At 42.5% G+C, this 19,034-nt stretch overlaps 2 protein-coding genes and 1 pseudogene across 30 annotated transcripts in view; 1 reads left to right on the forward strand and 2 right to left on the reverse strand.

The window, feature by feature from the left end:
• Positions 1–19,034, forward strand: part of SGK3 (serum/glucocorticoid regulated kinase family member 3) — a 199,643-nt gene that overhangs the window by 111,944 nt on the left and 68,665 nt on the right. For all 29 annotated transcript variants that reach the window (XM_078352554.1, XM_078352560.1, XM_078352553.1 and 26 more), the window contains one exon: positions 14,892–15,108. In XM_078352554.1, the coding sequence (XP_078208680.1) occupies positions 15,013–15,108 (96 nt within the window). In that variant the 5' untranslated portion in view covers positions 14,892–15,012. The remainder of the gene's footprint in view (positions 1–14,891; positions 15,109–19,034) is intronic.
• The window catches only part of LOC128929846 (uncharacterized), a 148,013-nt gene continuing 129,114 nt past the window's right edge, over positions 136–19,034 (reverse strand). Inside the window, exon 5 of the mRNA XM_078352572.1 lies at positions 136–319. Within this exon, the coding sequence (XP_078208698.1) occupies positions 302–319 (18 nt within the window). The 3' untranslated portion in view covers positions 136–301. The remainder of the gene's footprint in view (positions 320–19,034) is intronic.
• LOC100387316 (small ribosomal subunit protein uS5 pseudogene) lies at positions 7,639–8,594 on the reverse strand (annotated as a pseudogene).

Raw genomic sequence — 19,034 nt, forward strand, 5'->3', positions numbered from 1 at the left:
TTGATTTTATAAAGCCTTAGTTAAGTGTGTTATCAGATAGACTCATTCATAAAAATAATAAAAGATGAGGGTATGGATTGCTGATATACTCCCAGCACATGGTAAACACTACGTATCATTAAATAAGTAAGTTGATATTTTTAGGGAAGATTTTATTAAGACATCATAGCATGTTAGTATCTATAGTACTAGCAGTGATCCCGTGAAGAGGCAGAAATTGATGATTCAGGAGACCGATGAAGGAATAATGAGGCGCTGGTCACTGAAGCTCTCACTAGCACACGTTGGCAAGTTGGAATTTCTAAATGTCTCTCTCCACCTGTTGAATAAATCAATGAAAGGTTTTATTAGGGCCTTTTAAGTGCATGGCAGTCAATAATTCACAGTTCCTACACATTAGTCAGGGAGGCTTTCAGTAAGCAAGCAAATGCAATCCTAGTTGCAATCCATAAATGCTGAAATGGAAATAAACAGCATGATGAGGGAAGATTAACTTGGGAGGGGAGCACATTAAGGTGGTTATGAAGTTTGTTGGAAGAAGTGACTTTTGAACAAGGCCTTGATGATGTTGAAGAGCTGATGGGAGTGTCCCAGCTAGAGGAGCCAGTGGTATAAGAGAAGAGATGGGAGAAGGCGTGGAATGTGTGTGAAATAGGAAGGAAGTTGTAGTGATCAAATTGGTGAGAGGCCCTGGTGGGCACAGCTGGAGAGTTATGCAGAGTAACATTAAGCCCTGTGGGGGATCGTAGACTGTCAGCAATAAAACACAGTTTGGATTTTATTCTAAGGTTAGTAGGAAGCCACGTAAAGGGTGTAAGCAAGGAGTGAGATTACCAGATTTACAGTGATAAAAATAAATTGGTTTGGCTACTGGGGAAAAAATGGATTAGATGGGGTTTAGAATGGAAGCAGAGAGCAGATTAGAGGTTCTCCCAAGAGACTCTTTGAGACTTGATGGTGATTTTTGGGTTTTGTTTTTTGTGCCTTCGCAATCTGAATTCTGCTCACCTCTTCAGTTCAGAACCAGCTTGACCCCAGGCCCCATCACTCTGCCAGTCACCACAGTCCTCTAGGAATTGGCCTTGGGAGTGTTGTATGCTCACATCTGCTTGTAAGATATGCTTGGAGTGTACCTACAAATTGAAAAGCTTGGGAGTTTTGGAATAGAGCAGGCATTCTCATGGTTGGGAACCTGGGGAGGCAGAGAAGGATAGGACAGCCTTGCTGCCACTGCTACCATCTCTATCTGTTGGTTCTGGACCAAGTGGAGGGATATTGCATGGTTGGAGTAAATTTAGGGCCTTTCTCCTTATCCTAGCAGTATTTTGTTTTTTGTTTTTTAAAAAGACAGGAGTACATTGGTGCAATCATAGCTCACTGCAGCCTCAAACTCCTGGACTCAAGCTATCCTCTGGCCTCAGCCTCCTGAGTAGTTAGGATTACAGACATGAACCACCATGCCTGGTTAATTTTAGCAGTTTTATTCTAATATGGAGAAAACAAAGGACTATCAGTGATTACTTCCACTTCCTCACCCAGGCCCTTCTCTAAATGTCTGTAATAAAAATGGAGCTGGTTTCAACTAATCAGCAGGCTCATATGACTTTAGTTGAGGTTCTTGGACAATCCTCTCAAGTTGTTGGTGCACAACACTCTTCTTCAATATTGTTTTAGTGTCAACACTAGCTATTTTGCATATACTTTATTTTTAATTCATATATCACTTTTATCAAGAATTAGATAAATAAAACGTGCTTAAATAGAGATGTAGTCCCTTTGTAGGGACATAGATGAACCTGGAAACCATCATTCTTAGCAAACTGACACAAGAACAGAAAATCAAACACCGCATGTTCTCACTCATAGCCGGGTGTTGAACAATGAGAACACATGGACACAGGGAGGGAAGCATCATACACTGTGGTCTGCCCCGGGGGAACTCGGGGAGGGACAACGGGGAGTGGGTAGTTAGGGAGGGATAACATGGGGAGAAATGTCTGAGATAGGTGATGGGGAGGAAGGCAGCAAACCACACTGCCATGTATGTACCTATGCAACAATCTTGCATGTTCTTCATATGTACCCCAAAAACCTAAAATGCAATAAAAAAAAAACAGATGTAGTAAACGTGGAAAAACTGGGACTGCTTTGTGATTATAGAATGATGGAAAAATCAAAGATGGGGGTGGAGTGGGAATTACAGGAAGGATGTATCAGGAAGGAAAACAGGAAAAGTTGTAACTGATTCATCATGTGATGGGTGAGGGGAGGGGAGAAAGTTACTATGTATCTTTCATTGGCAGAGCCTGTTGATTTTTAAAAAATCTATTCTGCAGTGAATTTAATTTACATATGTGACAAAGATGTCCTTTGTTTCTGTTGAAACATTTGGGATGTGTTTGGAGCTGGTATCCTGAAAGGCAGAAGTAAACAGATACAGATTATATATACTCTTACAGTAGACTTTTAGTAAAGTAATCGGTTAGTTTGGGGTTAAAATTTGCTGGGAAGATACTTTTAAATGTAATTTAAAATGAAACTATTTTTAGGGTCTGTTCCTTTCTCAGAAATAATCGCCATCCCCAATTCCTTTTCTTACTTACTGGGTCAATTCCCCTTACCATGCCCAGGGTATGTTTATGGCTTTTTTTTTTTTTTTTAGACTTTTTTTTTCATAGCCAAATTAGGAAAGTACAGAGTTCCTATGTATCCCTGCTGCCACACATGTACAGCACCCCCCATCGTCAATATTCCCCACCAGAGTGGTACATATGTTACAATTGGTGAACCTATATTAACACATCATAATAACCCAAGATTTCATTAGGGTTTGCTCTTGGTGTTGTACATTCTGTGGGTTTGGACAAATGTATGATGACATGTGTCTATCATGATGTCGCAGAGTATTTTCACTGACTTTAAAAATCCTCTGGCTGAGCGTGGTGGCTCATGCCTGTAATCCCAGCACTTTGGGAGGCAGAGGCAGGTGGATTACCTGACATCAGGAGTTCGAGACCAGCCTGACCAACATGGTAAAACCCTGTCTCTACTAAAAATACAAAATTAGTCTGGTGTGGTGGTGTGTGCCTGTAATCCCAGCTACTCAGCAGGCTGAGACAGGAGAATTGCTTGAACCTGGAAGGTGAAGGTTGCAGCAAGCCGAGATCGCGCCATTGCACTCCAGCCTGGGCAACAAGAGTGAAACTCCTTCTCAAAAAAAAAAAAAAAAAAAATCTCTGCCTATTCATTGTTTCACCTTGTACCCCAACCCCTGGCAGCTGCTGATCTTTTTACTGTTTTCATAGTTTTGCTTTTTCTAGAATGTCATATAATTGACACTTTAAAGCCTTTTCAGATTGGCTTCTTTACAGTATAAAGCCTTTTCAGATTGGCTTCTTTCACATAGTGATATGCGTTTAAGGTTTCTCCATGTCTTTTTATGGCTTGATAGCTTATTTCTTTTTAGCACTGGAAAACATTTCATTGTTTGGATGTACTACAGTTTATTATTCACCTATAGTAGGGCATCTTGGTTGCTTCCAAGTTTTGGCAATTATGAATAAAATTGCTGTACATATCAATTTACAGGTTTTTGTGTGCATGTAGCTTTTAACTCCTTTGGGTAAATACCAAGGAGTGCAACTGCTGGATTATATAGTAAGAATATGTTTAGTTTTGTAAGAAACTGCCAAACTGCCAGGGTGGCTGTACCATTTTGTGTTCCCACCAACAGTGAATGAGAGTTCCTACTATTCTCTATCCTCACCAGCATTTGGTGTTGTCAGTATTCTGGATTCTGACCATTCTAAAAGGTATGAGTTCTTTGTATATTTTGGGTAACAGTCCTTTATTGGTTGTATCTTTTGCAATTTTTTTTTCCAGTCTATGGTTTGTCTTCTCTTTCTCTTCATATTCTTTCATGAATTGTCCCTTTGGTGTAGTATTTGCAAAATCATCACCATACCAGTGGTCATCTAGTTTTGTGTGCTCGTGGTTTATTCTTATTTTTATTTTTGTTTTTTGAGACAGGGTCTTGCTCTGGTACCCAGCCTGGAGTGCAGTGATGGATCTTGGCTCACTGCAGCCTTCCTGGGCTCAAGTGAGTCTCCCAACTTAGCCTCCTGAGTAGCTGGGATTACATGTGTATGCCATTGTGCTTGGCTAATTGTTTTTTGTTGTTGTTTTTGTTTTTGATGGAGATGAGGTCTCCCTATATTGCCCAGGCTGGTCTTGAACTCTTGGACTCAAGCAGACCTCCTCCCTCAGCCACCCCAAGTGATGAGATTAAAATCTGAACCATTGTGCCTGGCCATTTTCTTAGTTTTCTAGTACATTATATTCTAGGAATTTTATAGTTTTGCTTTTTTTTTTTTTTGAGACATGGTTGCCCAGGCTGGAATGCAGTGGTGCAATCTTAAGGCTAACTGCAGTCTTCACCTTTGCCTCCTGGGCTCAAGTGATCCTCTGGCCTCAGCCTCTCAAGTAGCTAGGACCACAGGTATGTGCCACCATGCCTGGCTAATTTTTAAATTATTTTGTGGATTCTGGATCTCACTGTATTTCCTAGGCTGGTATCGAACTCCTGGGCTCAAGGGATCCTCCTGCCTTAGCCTCCCAAAGTGCTGGGATTACAGGTGCTAGCCATTGGATGGCCTACTTTTGTAATTTATGTGCATGAATTTTCTTTTGTATCTTCCTTGACTAGCCCTGTCAGTGTCCTCCTTAAGGTGCCATTGTTTTCTTTCTTTCTTTATTTCTTTTTTTTTTGAGATGGAGTTTCACCCTATTACCCAGACTGGAGTGCAGTGGCATGATCTCGACTCACTGCAACTTCCACCTGCCAGGTTCAGGCGATTCTCCTGCCTCAGTCTCCCAGGTATCTGGGATTACAGGTACCCTCCACCACGCCTGGCTAACTTTTTATATTTTTAGTAGAGATGGGGTTTCACTATGTTGGCCAGGTTGGTCTCGAACTCCTGACCTCAGGTGATCCACCCACCTTGACCTCCCAAAGGGCTGGCATTACAGGCGTGAGCCACCACGCCCAGCCTAGGTGCCATTGTTTCTAAACACCCAGTACCCTGTTCCCCTGCTGAGGAAAACTTCTAGCTCTTCACAGCCCAAATTCCTTCCATTTGGGACAGGTTTGTTCTTATTTCCCTTTATGCCTTAGTGTGAATCACTGACTCACCCTCTCTGCTGTATTGGGTAAGAATGAGAAGTGATACGAGTCTATCTATCGTCTAATCCGAGTAGGGTCCCCTATCAGTCTTTATGATGAGTTAAGGAAATAGGGTTCAGAAATTCTGTTTATTTTTTTGAGGTTAAAAAGCAGAAGAATGTTTTGATTTTTTTTTTTTAATAAAAACATTTTTTTTGGCTGCCCTGAAATAAAGATGGACAAGATCCAGGGACAGTAATTAGCATATAAAAGACAAAAAGATGGATACAATGATGAAGGAAAAAAATCCTTTTTTAAGAAAAGCTTTAATGTTCACCTATTTTAAGCAATATTTGGATCAGTAACATTTTAACATAACAAGAATTTGGGTAGTTTTTTTAATCATAGAATTTCATCCATATTGCTATTTTTTACAGACCCCAAACAAAAAAAAATTAAGTCTATGGATGCTTTTTCTTAAAAGATGAACCTCACCCTCCTTTAAAAAAAAAAACTGTATCTTTGATAGCGTCTTTTCTTGTGTCCTCCTTATTTCATAATTAGCCCTTGGTTGTCCTTGCGATTGGGGCCAACACTCAGAGCCTACCCTGTACCAAGCTCTCTGGTATATGTTTACATGTGATGTTTCAAGAAAGGGAAGCCAGGCTCCTGACAAAAGTGCTGTCCAGACTTTGACCCCTCCTGGTGGCAGAATCTGATATCTGCTTTTCCTGTGCATGCCTTTCTTTCTGTAACACAGTTGCCTAGTGAATTCCTGGTGCTCTCTTCTCTTCAACTCTGCATCTCCAAAGACGATTTAGAAAAGGATGCGTGTAACAGCATAAGAAGTTGAGGGCTAGGGTATGAGCTGGGCTCACATGAGAGTGCTTTCACCCACAGCCGTGTGACCAAGTGGAAGTACTCTTTGTAGCCTAGGTTTCTTCTTCATCTGTAAAATAAGGATAATGACATTTACCTCAGACGATGCTATGAGGACTCACTGGTGTGTTAGATATGAGCACTTAGAACAGCCCTGATATTAGTGCTCAGTAAATACTTATTTCTCAACCTTCAGTCCTATTGATGTTTTGGGTCAAATCATTTTTTGTTGAAGGGCAGTCCTGTGCATTGTAGATGCTTAACATCATCCCTGACAACCACTCACTGGCCCTGCCACTCAAGTTAGGACAACCAAAAATGTCTCTGGACATTGCCAAATATCCTCTGGCAAAATTGGCCCCAGATAAGAACTGTTGTATAATGTTTACTAGCTATTATATTACCCTTGCAGATTCATCATCCTTCCTAAGATATGGCTAGCCTCAGAAAGTATTGCTGTCATCTGACCCATTTCTTTCTTAGTGGACTTGTCTGAGTTGATTCATGAGTTGAACAGTAAGTTTAGTTCTTCCATTCTAAGAAACTTAAGCTTCTTTGGAAGAGCTTTTACCTACCCCTGGCGAGCCAGCTGCCCCTGAGCACCAGACTACAAAATTATCTTCTAACTCTCCAGCAGAGTGAAGGCAGATCCTTTTCCGGTTCCTCTTTTGAAAAGCCCTACATGCATGTGAATCTCCTAAAAAATCCCAATTTTAATCCCACATGAATGATACAGCTTTTTGTTCTATTCTTAGTTGTGGGTTTTTATGTCAATCCCCTTCTTACTCTGTTTTATTTAGCTGCCTGGCCGGAGGATGATTTTCCAGAATTTTATTTCAGTTTTATAGAATAAATATGCACTACATTTATTGTAATAGCAGGGTTGCTTTTTCATAATTTCACTTGTAACCACTAAAAATAAGTTTATGAACTTTCATCATTGGTCCCAGAGGACTCTGTAAAGTATGTATATACCTGTTGTGGAGGCAGGGTGGTATAATGGGTAGGAGGCCTGAAGTCAGAACACCTGGGTTCAAATCTTGCCTCTGCCATCTGGGGCAGGGTCCTTCATCCTTTCATGCTTCAGTTTCTCCTCAGTTTCTTCTAGGTAGGGCTGTTGTGAGGAGCAACCAGATTCACACATGTAGAGCACAGTCTGGCTTCTGATAAGCTTAGTCACTAAGCAGTAAGTCTTATTAGGTTGCCAGTTCAATTTAGCTTGAAGGAAAGGAAAATCTTACTTAAGGAGTGTCAGTGTGGTATAGCAAACATGGACATATAGATTTTGGAGCTGGACAAATTTGGATTTGAATTCTAGCTCTGTTGCCTGTTAATTACATATTAACTTGGGCAAGTGATTTAACCTCTTTATGTTTTTTCTTTTTTTTCAGAACAACATCTATATTCCCAACATATAATATTGGCTTCTCTTTCCAGATACAATTGAGGCAAATGGGTGGAATCTCTTTCAAACGTCGGCTTCCCTACCTGCCTGACTTTATTTTTAGCTAAGCTCAACATAACAGTATAGTCTGTGGCTGTGTTCCTTCTCTATACCCTCTCAGTATACCGTGCATACACAGCATCATACTTAACACATTTTTTTTTTTTTTTAATGTTAATTCACTTTATTTTTCTTGTATAAAAACCCTATGTTGTAGCCACAGCTGGAGCTTGGGTCCTCTGCACGGAGACTCTGGTGTGGGTCTTGACAAGGTGGTCAGTGAATTCCTGATAGGGAGACTTGGTGAACACTGTCTCCTTCCAGAGATCGGGGGTCAGGTAGCTGTAAGTCTTAGAGATGGCATCAAAGGTGGCCTTGGCAAAGTTGCCCAAGGTGGCAGTGCAGCCCCTAGCTGAGGTGTAGCAGTCATCGATACCAGCCATCATAAGCAGCTTCTTAGGCACAGGTGCTGAGACGATGCCAGTACCCCTGGGCGCGGGGATGAGACGCACCAGCACAGAACCACAGCGGCCTGTCACCTTGCAAGGGACGGTGTGGGGCTTGCCGATCTTGTTCCCCCAGTAGCCTCTGCGCACGGGGACAATGGAGAGCTTGGCCAGGATGATGGCCCCACGGATGGCAGTGGCCACCTCCTTGGAACACTTAACACCCAGACCGACGTGACCATTGTAGTCCCCAATAGCAACAAACGCCTTGAACCTGGTGCGCTGGCCAGCACGGGTCTGCTTCTGCACCGGCATAGTCTTCAAAACCTCATCCTTGAGAGAGGCCCCCAGGAAAAAGTCAATGATTTCAGATTCCTTGATGGGCAGAGAGAAAAGATAGATCTCCTCCAGAGATTTAATCTTCATGTCTTTGACCAGGCGGCCCAACTTGGTGACAGGCATCCATTCCTTATCCTCGGCTTTGCCTCCGCAAGCTCCGCGGCCTCGGCCCCGGCCCCGTCCACGGCCGCGACCCCGGCCCCGGATGCCACTGCCGAAACCTCCGCGGAAGCCACAACGGTTCCCCATCCCGGGGCCCCCGGGGCCTCCGGGCCCCCCCCGCTGCACCGGCGTCATCCGCCATTTGGTGTTTTATTGGAGAAGCTACTTAACACATTTTTATGTTGCTTGTCAGTCTTCCTTGTTAGGTAAGTTCTGTGAGAGTAGGATTTTCTCTTTGTCTTTTTATTGCCTAGTGCATCATGAGCACTCAATATGTGTTCATTCATTGAATGAAGGAATAAAAATGAATTCAAAACAAATTGTAATACTTTAGATCTGATTTGTTGATTACTTTTACAGTGCTAGGTCTTTTATACTATCTCAAATCCTTAAAGCAACCATATGAAATCAGTTTTGCTTCTGTGAAGACAGAAGGTAGCATAGTGGACCTTAGTGTTGGTCTTTTCTGTTGGGGTCAGGCAGTCAGCACTGGCAGTAGCTAAATCAGTCATGGTGAGGGGAAGGCCATATTGTTGAGCCCTTATACAGCCTCCATCCCTACTGCTTTGGCCACTTTTTCATGGGTCCATTGAGCAAGCAATGGGACGATTGGGAAAGAGGCTGACTGACCATCCATAAGATAAGTCATCTTGACCACATGATTATTAAGAGCCTATCTGTGGTAGGCTCTTTTTTTTTTTTTTTTTTTGAGATGGAGTTTCATTCTCGTTGCCCAGGCTGAAGTGCAATGGTGTGATCTCAGCTCACTGCAGTCTCTTCCTCCCGGGTTCAAGTGATTCTCCTGGCTCAGCCTCCTGAGTAGCAGGGATTACAGGCATGTGCCACCACACCTAGCTAATTTTGTATTTTCAGTAGAGACGAGGTTTCTCCATGTTCTTCAGGCTGGTCTTGAACTCCCAACCTCAGGTAATCCACCCGCCTCAGCCTCCCAAAGTGCTGGGATTGCAGGCGAGCGCCACTACACCTGGCCTCTGTAGTGGGCCTTTATGTGAGACACAAATATGCTCACATTCTGTGCTGTAGTGAAAGGTTCACACTTCCCTTTAAAAAAATACAATTTTCCAATCTTGTTCTTTCCATGTCACTGACTGCAGGCCATCTATTAGCCATTGCCCACGGGTCATCATAGATATGTCCCTTTGGCACTCCTTACAGGTAAACTACCATGTGTACTGCCCAGAGTTCTGCCCACTGGGAAGATTTCCCTTCACCACTCTCTTTCAGCACCTCCCTGAGTGGGGCTGCCTTTTCTCACTTCTTGCCTGTGCCAGCACACTGTGCATGTCCATTCATAAACAAGCATGCCTTTTTCCTGTCCTGCTAACTGGACTTAGGATCCTCCCCATGAGGCCTTAAGTGTGGGTCTGGAAAACTTACAAGGAAGGAGGAACAAGTATTAGGGGAGTCCGAGCTGCTGATCCCTGCAGTTTACTTGTGCTATCCAGACCTGCTTAATCCCAGTCTTGCTTTTACTATACCAAGTGGATTACTGCTGTATATGTCTGATTTTATGATTCAGTGAACCAGATAATACTCTGTTCACGATGGGCTGTTCTTTTTATACTGTCTCTTGGTTTTCCATAGGTGGGCATCTAATCTTTTCCTGGGCCTAGTAACAAGCCAGGAACCACAGACAGTGGTTGCTGGCAAATCCTAAGGTATCTGAAACTGTTACTCTTTTCTGGGTGCTTATCAGAGAAAGGGTCCTTAACCCTTTCCTGTTTGCCATGTCATTTCCAGTACTACTGGGTGGGCTGAGGCATAGGCTCAAAGGTTAGGGCAGCTTTCATTGCTCTAGAACCTTCTCTTGGAATGGGCTTTAGTAAAAACTGGCAGCCTCATAGGTTACCCAGTAAATGGGTCAGAACAGCATATCCAAGTTTTGAAACTCATCATTTGTTTTACCTCTTTCTCAGTGGAAGTGGTGCAAGGTGAAGTAATTTTTCTCACTTGAAATGGGATATCTTGGCTCAGACCAGGGGAATCCTAGAAGCCGTCAATGTGATGAATCCCTGAATTTTCATGAGTTTTTTTCTCCCATTCTCTGGCTTGGGACATGGGTCCATGTCTTACACAAGTATCCAGGGTGCTTGCTAGTTCTGGCTCACCAGGTCCAGTTAAGATAATGCTATCCATGTGATGGACCAATGTGGTGGTCTGTGGGCTGTCAGGGTGATCAAGGACTCTCCAGACTATATTATGGCAATGCAGACATAGCCCTCAGGTGAGACAGTGAAGGTATACTCTCTTTCTGCTACTTCATGCAATTTGCATCTCATTGTCCTTACAGATGATAGAAAAGAAAGCATTTACCAGGTCAGTAGTCATACCAGGTGTCTGGGGTTATGCTAATTTTCTTTAGCAAAACAATACCAAATTTACAAGCTCATTTGTAATTGATATCACCATCTGATTAAATTATAGTAATCTATTGTCGTGTTCCAAGTTCTTTCCAGCTTTGACCTAGGTAAATGGGCAAGTTAAATGGGGATATAAGAAGATTCAACACCGCTGCATCCTTAAAGTTTTTGATAGTGGTACTGATTTCTGAGCTTTTCCCATGGATGTGGTATAGCTTTTGGTTACTTTCTTAATAGGAAAAGGGGAGTCAGTTCCAGAGCTTCTTCATGGCCTTTTCTCCCATTATAGCTTTAATGACATGGGACAGGGAACCAATATGGGAATTTGGCCAGTTACTAAGTATATCTACTGCCACTACAATTCTGTTACTAGGGAAATAAGCACAGGATTGGCCTATGATCCCATTGGACCCACTGTGATTCACACTTACTCTTTTACCTTACCTCTGAAAGTCTCATTCTAACTCGTAGACCATGTTTTGGGTCTCTAGGAGATTAGTGTTATTTCAGAGCTAGTATCCAGTAACCCTTGGGAATATTATTTGTTCCCCTTTCTGTAGTGGACAGTCATCCTGGGGAAAGATCCACAGTATATGCCTTTGGCCATTTGAAGGGTCACAATAGACTGGGTGTAGTGGCTTATGCCTACAGTCCCAGCACTTTGGGAGGTCGAGGTGGGCAGTTTGCTTGAGCTCAGGAGTTCTAGACCACCCTGGCCAACATGGTAGAAATCCCATCTCTGCCAAAAATACAAAAATTAGCCAGGTATGATGGCATATGCCTGTGGTCCCAGCTACTTGGGAGGCTGAGGTGAGAGGATTGCTTGAACCCCGGAGGTAGAGGTTGCAGTGAGCCAAGATTGCACCACTGCACTCCAGCTTAGGCGACAGAGTGAGACCCCCAACTCAAAAAAAAAGAGGTCACAGTAATCTTACATTTAGTCCCGCTTGATCTAAGATCCTTTGAATATATTCCTATATGTGCTCTCCATACTCCCACTGGTAAGTAAATTGTTGAGATCCTAAAATACTTTGGTATAAAGGCAGTCTTCTCCCAGAGTAGACTTGGAACTTCTTTCTGGGCTCTTTTGGGTGATGAGACAATGAAAGATGGTGGGAGTAGATAGGGAAGACAATTAGCATCATCAAGTTTCAAATAAAACTTGAAAGAGTTGTATTGACGGGGAGGTGTTGGGATGCAGGGTCTCCTCTGAGAGGTGCAGGCAGCTGTTTTCAGCAAGGAACTTCAGCTGAATTTGGGGTTCAGCATTCTTAGCCTCATCTATGCCTACCCAAATCCCTGTGTCTATGATTCAAGTCATTCTCCTTTCCAGCCAGTGCCGTATGTTAACACATGAGACTTTGCAGGATTATATATTGAATTGGCTCTGCAACTCTAGCCATCAAACCCTGGGCTTTATCCTTAGTCTTCTCAGCTCAGCAACTGTAAGAGATGAAGGACTCGAATAAAACAGCCGTGGATTTTCTACTCATCTCTTTGGGAATTCACAGCTTTGACTTTGTCATTTGCTTTATGCACATTCTCAGGGACAGCCAGAAGCAGCCCCAGCCCACATTGCAGTCTCTGAAGTCAGTGTTTTCATCAGCCACTTGGACTTTGAGCACTCTCCACCTGCACTCCATCCTGTGACACCATGCACAGGTGGTGGTTTGAGTGATCATGACGTCACTGTGTACTGTCTCCTCCCTCCACAGGAAGGTTGTCAGGACACTTGTCAAATACACATTCCATTTTTGAGGCTGTATTTCCTGGACTCATTCTTGGTACCAGTTAATTGGATCAGTCACATGGCACACTCAAAAGTAGTTGAAGAGAGTTTAACAAAGGGACTGTTAACTAAGATGTGGGCAGGATAACAGGAACCAGCAAGGCATGGTGAAGCACCTCTTTACTAGCAAAGTCAGAAAGCTGTTATTATTCCCAGGCCCTTCAACTGTAGCTGTGGAAGAGGGGCTGCCTGCTAGGAACTGTGGGCGTAGGTAGATAAACCACTGATGTTAGAAAGGGACCGGGGGAACAAATAACTTAGCGTCTTGCTCCTCCTACCCTCTGATTTGCTAGAGACTCTCATGGTTGAACCCAGCCAGAGAGCAAAGGCAAGGTATGCTGCTTTAGTGTGCAGTCCATACAGGTCAAACTTCTGGACTTGTGGCTGGGTGGAGAAAGAATGGCATTTGGGTCTGGAAGGGCAGATGGACACTGTCTAGTACAATTGCCAAACTAGAACCTTTAGCTCAGGTTTGAGTGTGCTTCTTGAGTGGCTTAACTACCAGCTATACCTGTTCTCTTAGATGTCCCCTGGGTACCTTATAGGAAACAAGTTGTCCTGCTTACCATCTCTTTCCTTCTCCTTTATTCCTGATGCCTCTTAATGTGATATCTTACTGTCCCTTCCAAAAGGAGGACCTGAGGAATTCTGCTTCTGTAGGCTGTAGCACAGCAAGATACAAACAGATAAATGCCAGAAGGACCTGCCACCCTGACACCACATTCTCAAGGGAGAGGTGTGGAAAGTGTAGCTCATAACCTTCACCCTCTCAATGTCTCTGCTGGAGGAGGAGAAACATGAGCTAATGTGGCTTCTGAGGTTGCAGGACAGGGCCAGTTGCCTTAGAAGTGCAGTGGGTTCTACCTGCTCTCGTGCTTAGGCAGTAGATTACTCTGACAGGCGGGCCAAATTCTGATCAGGTGCTGCCCAGGTATTACTGGGGCAAAGCAGCTGCTATTATGGGGCTTTAGAATGCTGTAATTTGCAGACAGATGCTGTACTCTTTGTTGAGGAGGGACCAATTACATGTCTGTATATTCTAACAACTAATTCAGCTACATAGAAATCTTTCCTGACTGCATTTCTAGCAGCAAATCAAACAAGGGAAGCTTTGAATCATCTTAAAGCTTAAAGGAAGCATTCTTATAATGAGTTAAAACTCATTATACCTGAATATTCAATACCTGCTGATATATATTTTAAATCATTACCTGAACATAATTTATTTGTAGTATTCAGATCTGTTACAGTGAGTTCCTAAAACTAACCATCCAGGGAAATTATCCAAGCAAACTGACACTTTAAAAAGTATTATCTAGTCTGAGCCCAGTGGCTAATGCCTGTAATCCTGGAATGTTGGGAGATGAAGGTGGCAGGAATGTTTTAACCCAGGAGTTCAAGACCAGCCTGGGCAACAGTGAAACTCCAGTTCTTAAAAAAAAAAGTATTGTTTGAGCCAGGCATGATGGTCTGTGCCTATAGTCACAGCTACTTGGGAAGATAACTCAAGCAGGAAGATAACTCAAGCTCAGGAGTTTGAGGCTGTAGTGCACCATGATTGCACCTGTAAATAGCCACTGCACTCCAGCCTGGGCAACATAGCAACACCCTGTCTCTAAAAGAAAGGTATTATTTGGTGTCAGAGTATGGGGTGCTCTGTGTAGCAAAGGTGACATCTCTAGCCCTCTGTTCATGGGTGGGATGATATTTAACATACTGCATTTATTCTGTATAAAGATCTACTGTAATGCCTCTGACCAGAGGTTTAGTACAAAGGAATCATCCACAGTTATAATGCAGCATAGTACAGTGGTTAAGAGTTGGAACTCGAGTCAGATGGCCTGGGTTCAAATCCTAGATGTACAAATTATTTCACTTCTCTGTGTTTCAGTTGCCTCATTTGTAAAATGAGTAAATAGTTATGTACTATACAGGATTGTAATCTGAATTGTTCGGCACACTTGACTGGTTCATCCTAATGCAAGAGGTCTGAAAACCACACTTTGGTTACCTCCCATCTAGATCTTTTCTAGGTGAGAATTAACCCTTAGTCTACATGAACTGGGGTGTATAAGTTCCCGGAATTTTCTAATAGTAAGGAAGGTAGATGGACTGCAGATATTTGTGGCTTGTAATAGAAACATAACAAATTAAATCTCTAATCTGGGCTGAGACCGATGAGCAAAAATAAATTCCTTTCAGAGTAAACATAAAATTAGTCCCATGCTTAAGAAATGACATAGTATTTTAAAATTGTTTTGCTAATCACTTTTTTTTTCTGTTGGTTAAGGTTGCATGATGGAATTTGAACATTACTTCAAGAGGTTTTATATTTTGGATTAGCTAATCGGGGTTGTCCTCTGCTGACTGTTTCTTCGGACGCAGCTTTTGGTGTGCTTTTGAGGCATTAAATGCAAAGAGATCATACCATGGACTACAAGGAAAGCTGCCCAAGTGTAAGCATTCCCAGCTCTGATGAACACAGAGAGAAAAAGAAGAGGTTTACTGTAAGTATGTAACATAAAGCATGTGGGGGGAAAATTGAATCTAGAGAATATTTCCATTTCTGCTTTTCTCCTTCAACCTAGAACACCTCCTTCCCCATCTCCACATATCTAGATTTTACTTATTTCACATGATCTGTTCTCCACAAAGTCTTCATGGCTACTGTAATGGAATAAATTTTCCTTTTTTAGTGTCTCTTTACTTATCCTCTTGGAGAATTGTATGAAACTATCTAAATAATCTTCTTAACAGAAAATGTGATGTGCATACACCTGGATCTATGCACACACTTATCATTTTGCGTGCACTGTCAGGGATTAATGGACTGGTGAAGTCATCGATTCCATATTAAGAACTACTGCCCTGAAATGTTTATACATCTCTCAGTTTTAAAATATTTAATTTGGTATTTTATTTTTTTTCACCTTAAGGGCTAAACCATTTCTAATTTTATCTTTTATCACGGTAGTATCTACTATAGGGTTTTATAAAGAGTAAGCACAATGAATATTTGCTTAATCTGTGGATCAGTTTCTATTATGGAGAATAGTCACTTTTCTTACTAGTGTGATGAAATATGCAATATTGTATTTCATTCCAGTAGTCCTATTAGTATGTACAGAGGTCTCCTGGCTTCCTCCCCTGAAGAAGCCATTTATCGTGTGTATTACTGATCTGCCCTTCCTTGTAACTCCCTATGCTTCGTACCTACTGAATAATATGAAGAAATTCATTTAGCCCAATTCTGTTTAATACTTAGTCTAATCTAATAATTTAACCAGGTCTCAGGATAAAATGCTTAGCCTCTCTTACTTCTAATTTCTCTCTCACCTGAACACATATCTTCCTCAGATTGGCATCACGGTTTATGGGAGGAGAGGCGTCCCCTTTCATAGTCACTTTTTTTGGAGGGGGGATGGGGTCTTGTTTTGTCACCCAGGCTAGAGTACAGTGGTGCAATCTTGGCTCACTGCAACCTCCACCTCCTGGGGGTCAAGTGATTCTCCTGCCTCAGCCTCCTGAATAGCTGGGACTACAGGGTGCACAGCACCATGCCTAGTTATTTTTTGTATTTTTAGTAGAGGTGGGGTTTTACCAGGTTGGCCAGGATGGTCTCAAACTTCTGACCTCGTGATCCACCCACCTCAGCCTCCCAGAGTGCTGGGATTACAGGCGTGAGCCACTGCTCTGGGCTCACAGTATTTTTGAGTTAGAAAATGACCTCATGGTAGCCTGGTGAAGGCTCTTGAGTTCTTGCTATCCCTCTAGGTCTTTGCCATTTGAGCTGTAAATTGGCTGGTCTGGCGGATAGCTAGCTATGACTCACTTGATAACTTGGGCATTTTGCTGGTACCCATTGCTGGCACCTGCAGTTGATGAACTAACTTGTGATCTCTTTGTTGGCTTGGCCAGGGTCTTGTGGCAACTCACCACTGACTCAGAGGCTCTGACATGTCCTTCACCTGCTCCTGGCTCAGTAGTCCACCCTAGCCTCTAAAAAGGGGGTCACCTGGTCACTGCCAATTGAGTCTCATGAAAGGTGACTTTCAACTCAGAGTTCCTGTCACAGGGCAGTTGAGGAAAGCTGAGGAGTTAAACTAAATCCTTTGACTACTTCTCTCTGCCTCCTTTTTTTTTTTTTGAGACAGTTTCACTCTTGTTATCCAGGCTGGAATGCAATGACGCAATCTCGGCTCACTGCAACCTCCGCCTCCTGGGTTCAGGCAATTCTCCTGCCTCAGCCTCCTAAGTAGCTGGGACTACAGGCACGCGCCACCATGCCCAGCTAATTTTTTGTATTTTTAGTAGAGACGGAGTTTCACCATGTTGACCAGGATGGTCTCTATCTCTTGACCTCGTGATCCACCCGCCTCGGCCTCCCAAAGTGCTGGGATTACAGGCGTGAGCCACTGCGTCCGGCTTCTCTCTGCCTTCTTAGCTAGGTGGGGCTGAGTATAGGAAAATGATGGTTTTCTCTCAAGGTCCCAGACAAGGAGCAGAGAAGCAGTCCTTCTGTCCTCTCTTCCTTAACAGACACACCTGCCAATTTCTCTGTACCACATTCCAGAGCAGAGAAATTGCAATGTGTGTCTGGCCATTTACCCCTTTGTAGCCTCTATGTTGCAGGTTTATCTTAAACAGTAGGCATTTGTTGCACATTTGCGTAAGCAAATTTTTAGCGATCATATTGAAGGTAAACAAAGGTTGATATACCTTGAATAAAATGGTGGAGTGTGTGAAAGCTTTTCTTCCTCCCTTTCCCATTTTTATTTTTGTCTTTGGACCATTCTTTCCTTGAGGGATACCTCCTACCAAATTTGATGGAAGTTCACGCACAGCAAATGTCAGCAGCAGATTATCTCATGTGTCCTTTGATTTTTCAGGCTGGAGGTATTTCCATGTCTTCTGTGGGATGGTCGAGGAGACCTGTAGCATTTCTGTTACCCAGCTGTTCCTACACTGTGCACTGAGTTCTCAAAGGCCCTATCTAAATCACCTTATTCGTTTACTTCCTTCAGATTCTCAAATAATTGCCTTATTAGAGAGGCATTTTCTGACTACCCTATAAAAAATAGCACCTTCACATCCCACCCTACCCATCTCACTCTCTGTCCTGCTTTCCCTCCTGCCACATTTTGTATTTGTTTATATGTGCCTTCTTTGAGTAGAATGCAAGGTCCTTTGAAGCAAGAACTTCCTTCACTATTGTTTCACCAGAACCTTAGAACAAAGATAGTAGGAATTCAAATAAGTATTGAATTGTTCATCTGTTATTTGCTGGTCACTATAGTGCAGTCCTCAATCCTCAAGAAACTTTGTTCTCTTAGTGCACATAGACCCTATCCCACCCAGCACAGACACTCTGTTCAGCCTAGATACCCATGTTATCGATACTATTTTTAAATTTAAATTTAATAGAGACAAGTTCTTGCTATGTTGTATAGGCTGGTCTCCTGGGCTCAAGTGATACTCCTACCTCAGCCTCCCAAAGTGCTGGGATTACAGGAATGAGCCACCATGCCCTGCCTTAATAATATTTTTATACTTTAGTTTTCTTAGGTAGTTTATATAAATCTAGACCATGAAACTTCTAACAGGGAAATATGTTGCATTCTAGGTGTCTTGACTTAAACCAAGTTTAAATTATATTTTCATTTATCCACTTGACAAATTAATGAGTTTCTAGGTCATGTTCTAGGCACTGGGAATACAGTGGAACAAGAGTGGCATTAGTCCTAGTTCTCAAGGAACTTTCATTATACTGGGGCAAGATAGATAATAAGGAAATATGCAAATAAGATAATTTCATATTGTATTAAGTATTGTACTGTTTCCTGTGAAATCCTGTTTCATTTTGTTTTTTTACCAATGGAAGTATTTTTAAGAATTTGAATGGTTTTTCTTTTTGTCTACTGGTGTTTTATTAGTACTTCTTTAATAAGCACTTATTTATATATCATACTGTTAATTCATAATTTCACAAGGCTTTATCTTACCTTCTGTAAATATATTTGCTGCAGAGCTGCTCCAGTTGGAACCTAGACTTCCTTCTAGTCTTGACTGTATTTGGGTAGTCAGAGGAGACCACCTGATCTTTCTCAGATCTGCTCTTCTCACCAAGTCAGCACAAAGAATTCAAGAAACTCACAGTCATATAAATCTAAGTGGTTTATTCTCTTATAGCAGTTCTGCTTCTAGGCCTGTCTTATCCTGGGTGCCATATGAGGTAAATCTCTTGTCTAGTCCTTTTTTTTGAGACAGGAATCTTGCTCTGTTGCCAGGCTGGAGAACAGTGGCACGGTCTCGGCTCACTGTAACCTCTCACTCCCTGGTTCAAGGAATTCTCCTGCCTCAGCCTCCTGAGTAGCTGGGATTATAAGCACACACCACAACATCCAGCTAATTTTTGTATTTTTAGTAGAGACGG

The sequence above is a fragment of the Callithrix jacchus genome, chromosome 16 (assembly GCF_049354715.1).
Source record: "Callithrix jacchus isolate 240 chromosome 16, calJac240_pri, whole genome shotgun sequence".
NCBI lineage: Eukaryota > Metazoa > Chordata > Mammalia > Primates > Cebidae > Callithrix > Callithrix jacchus.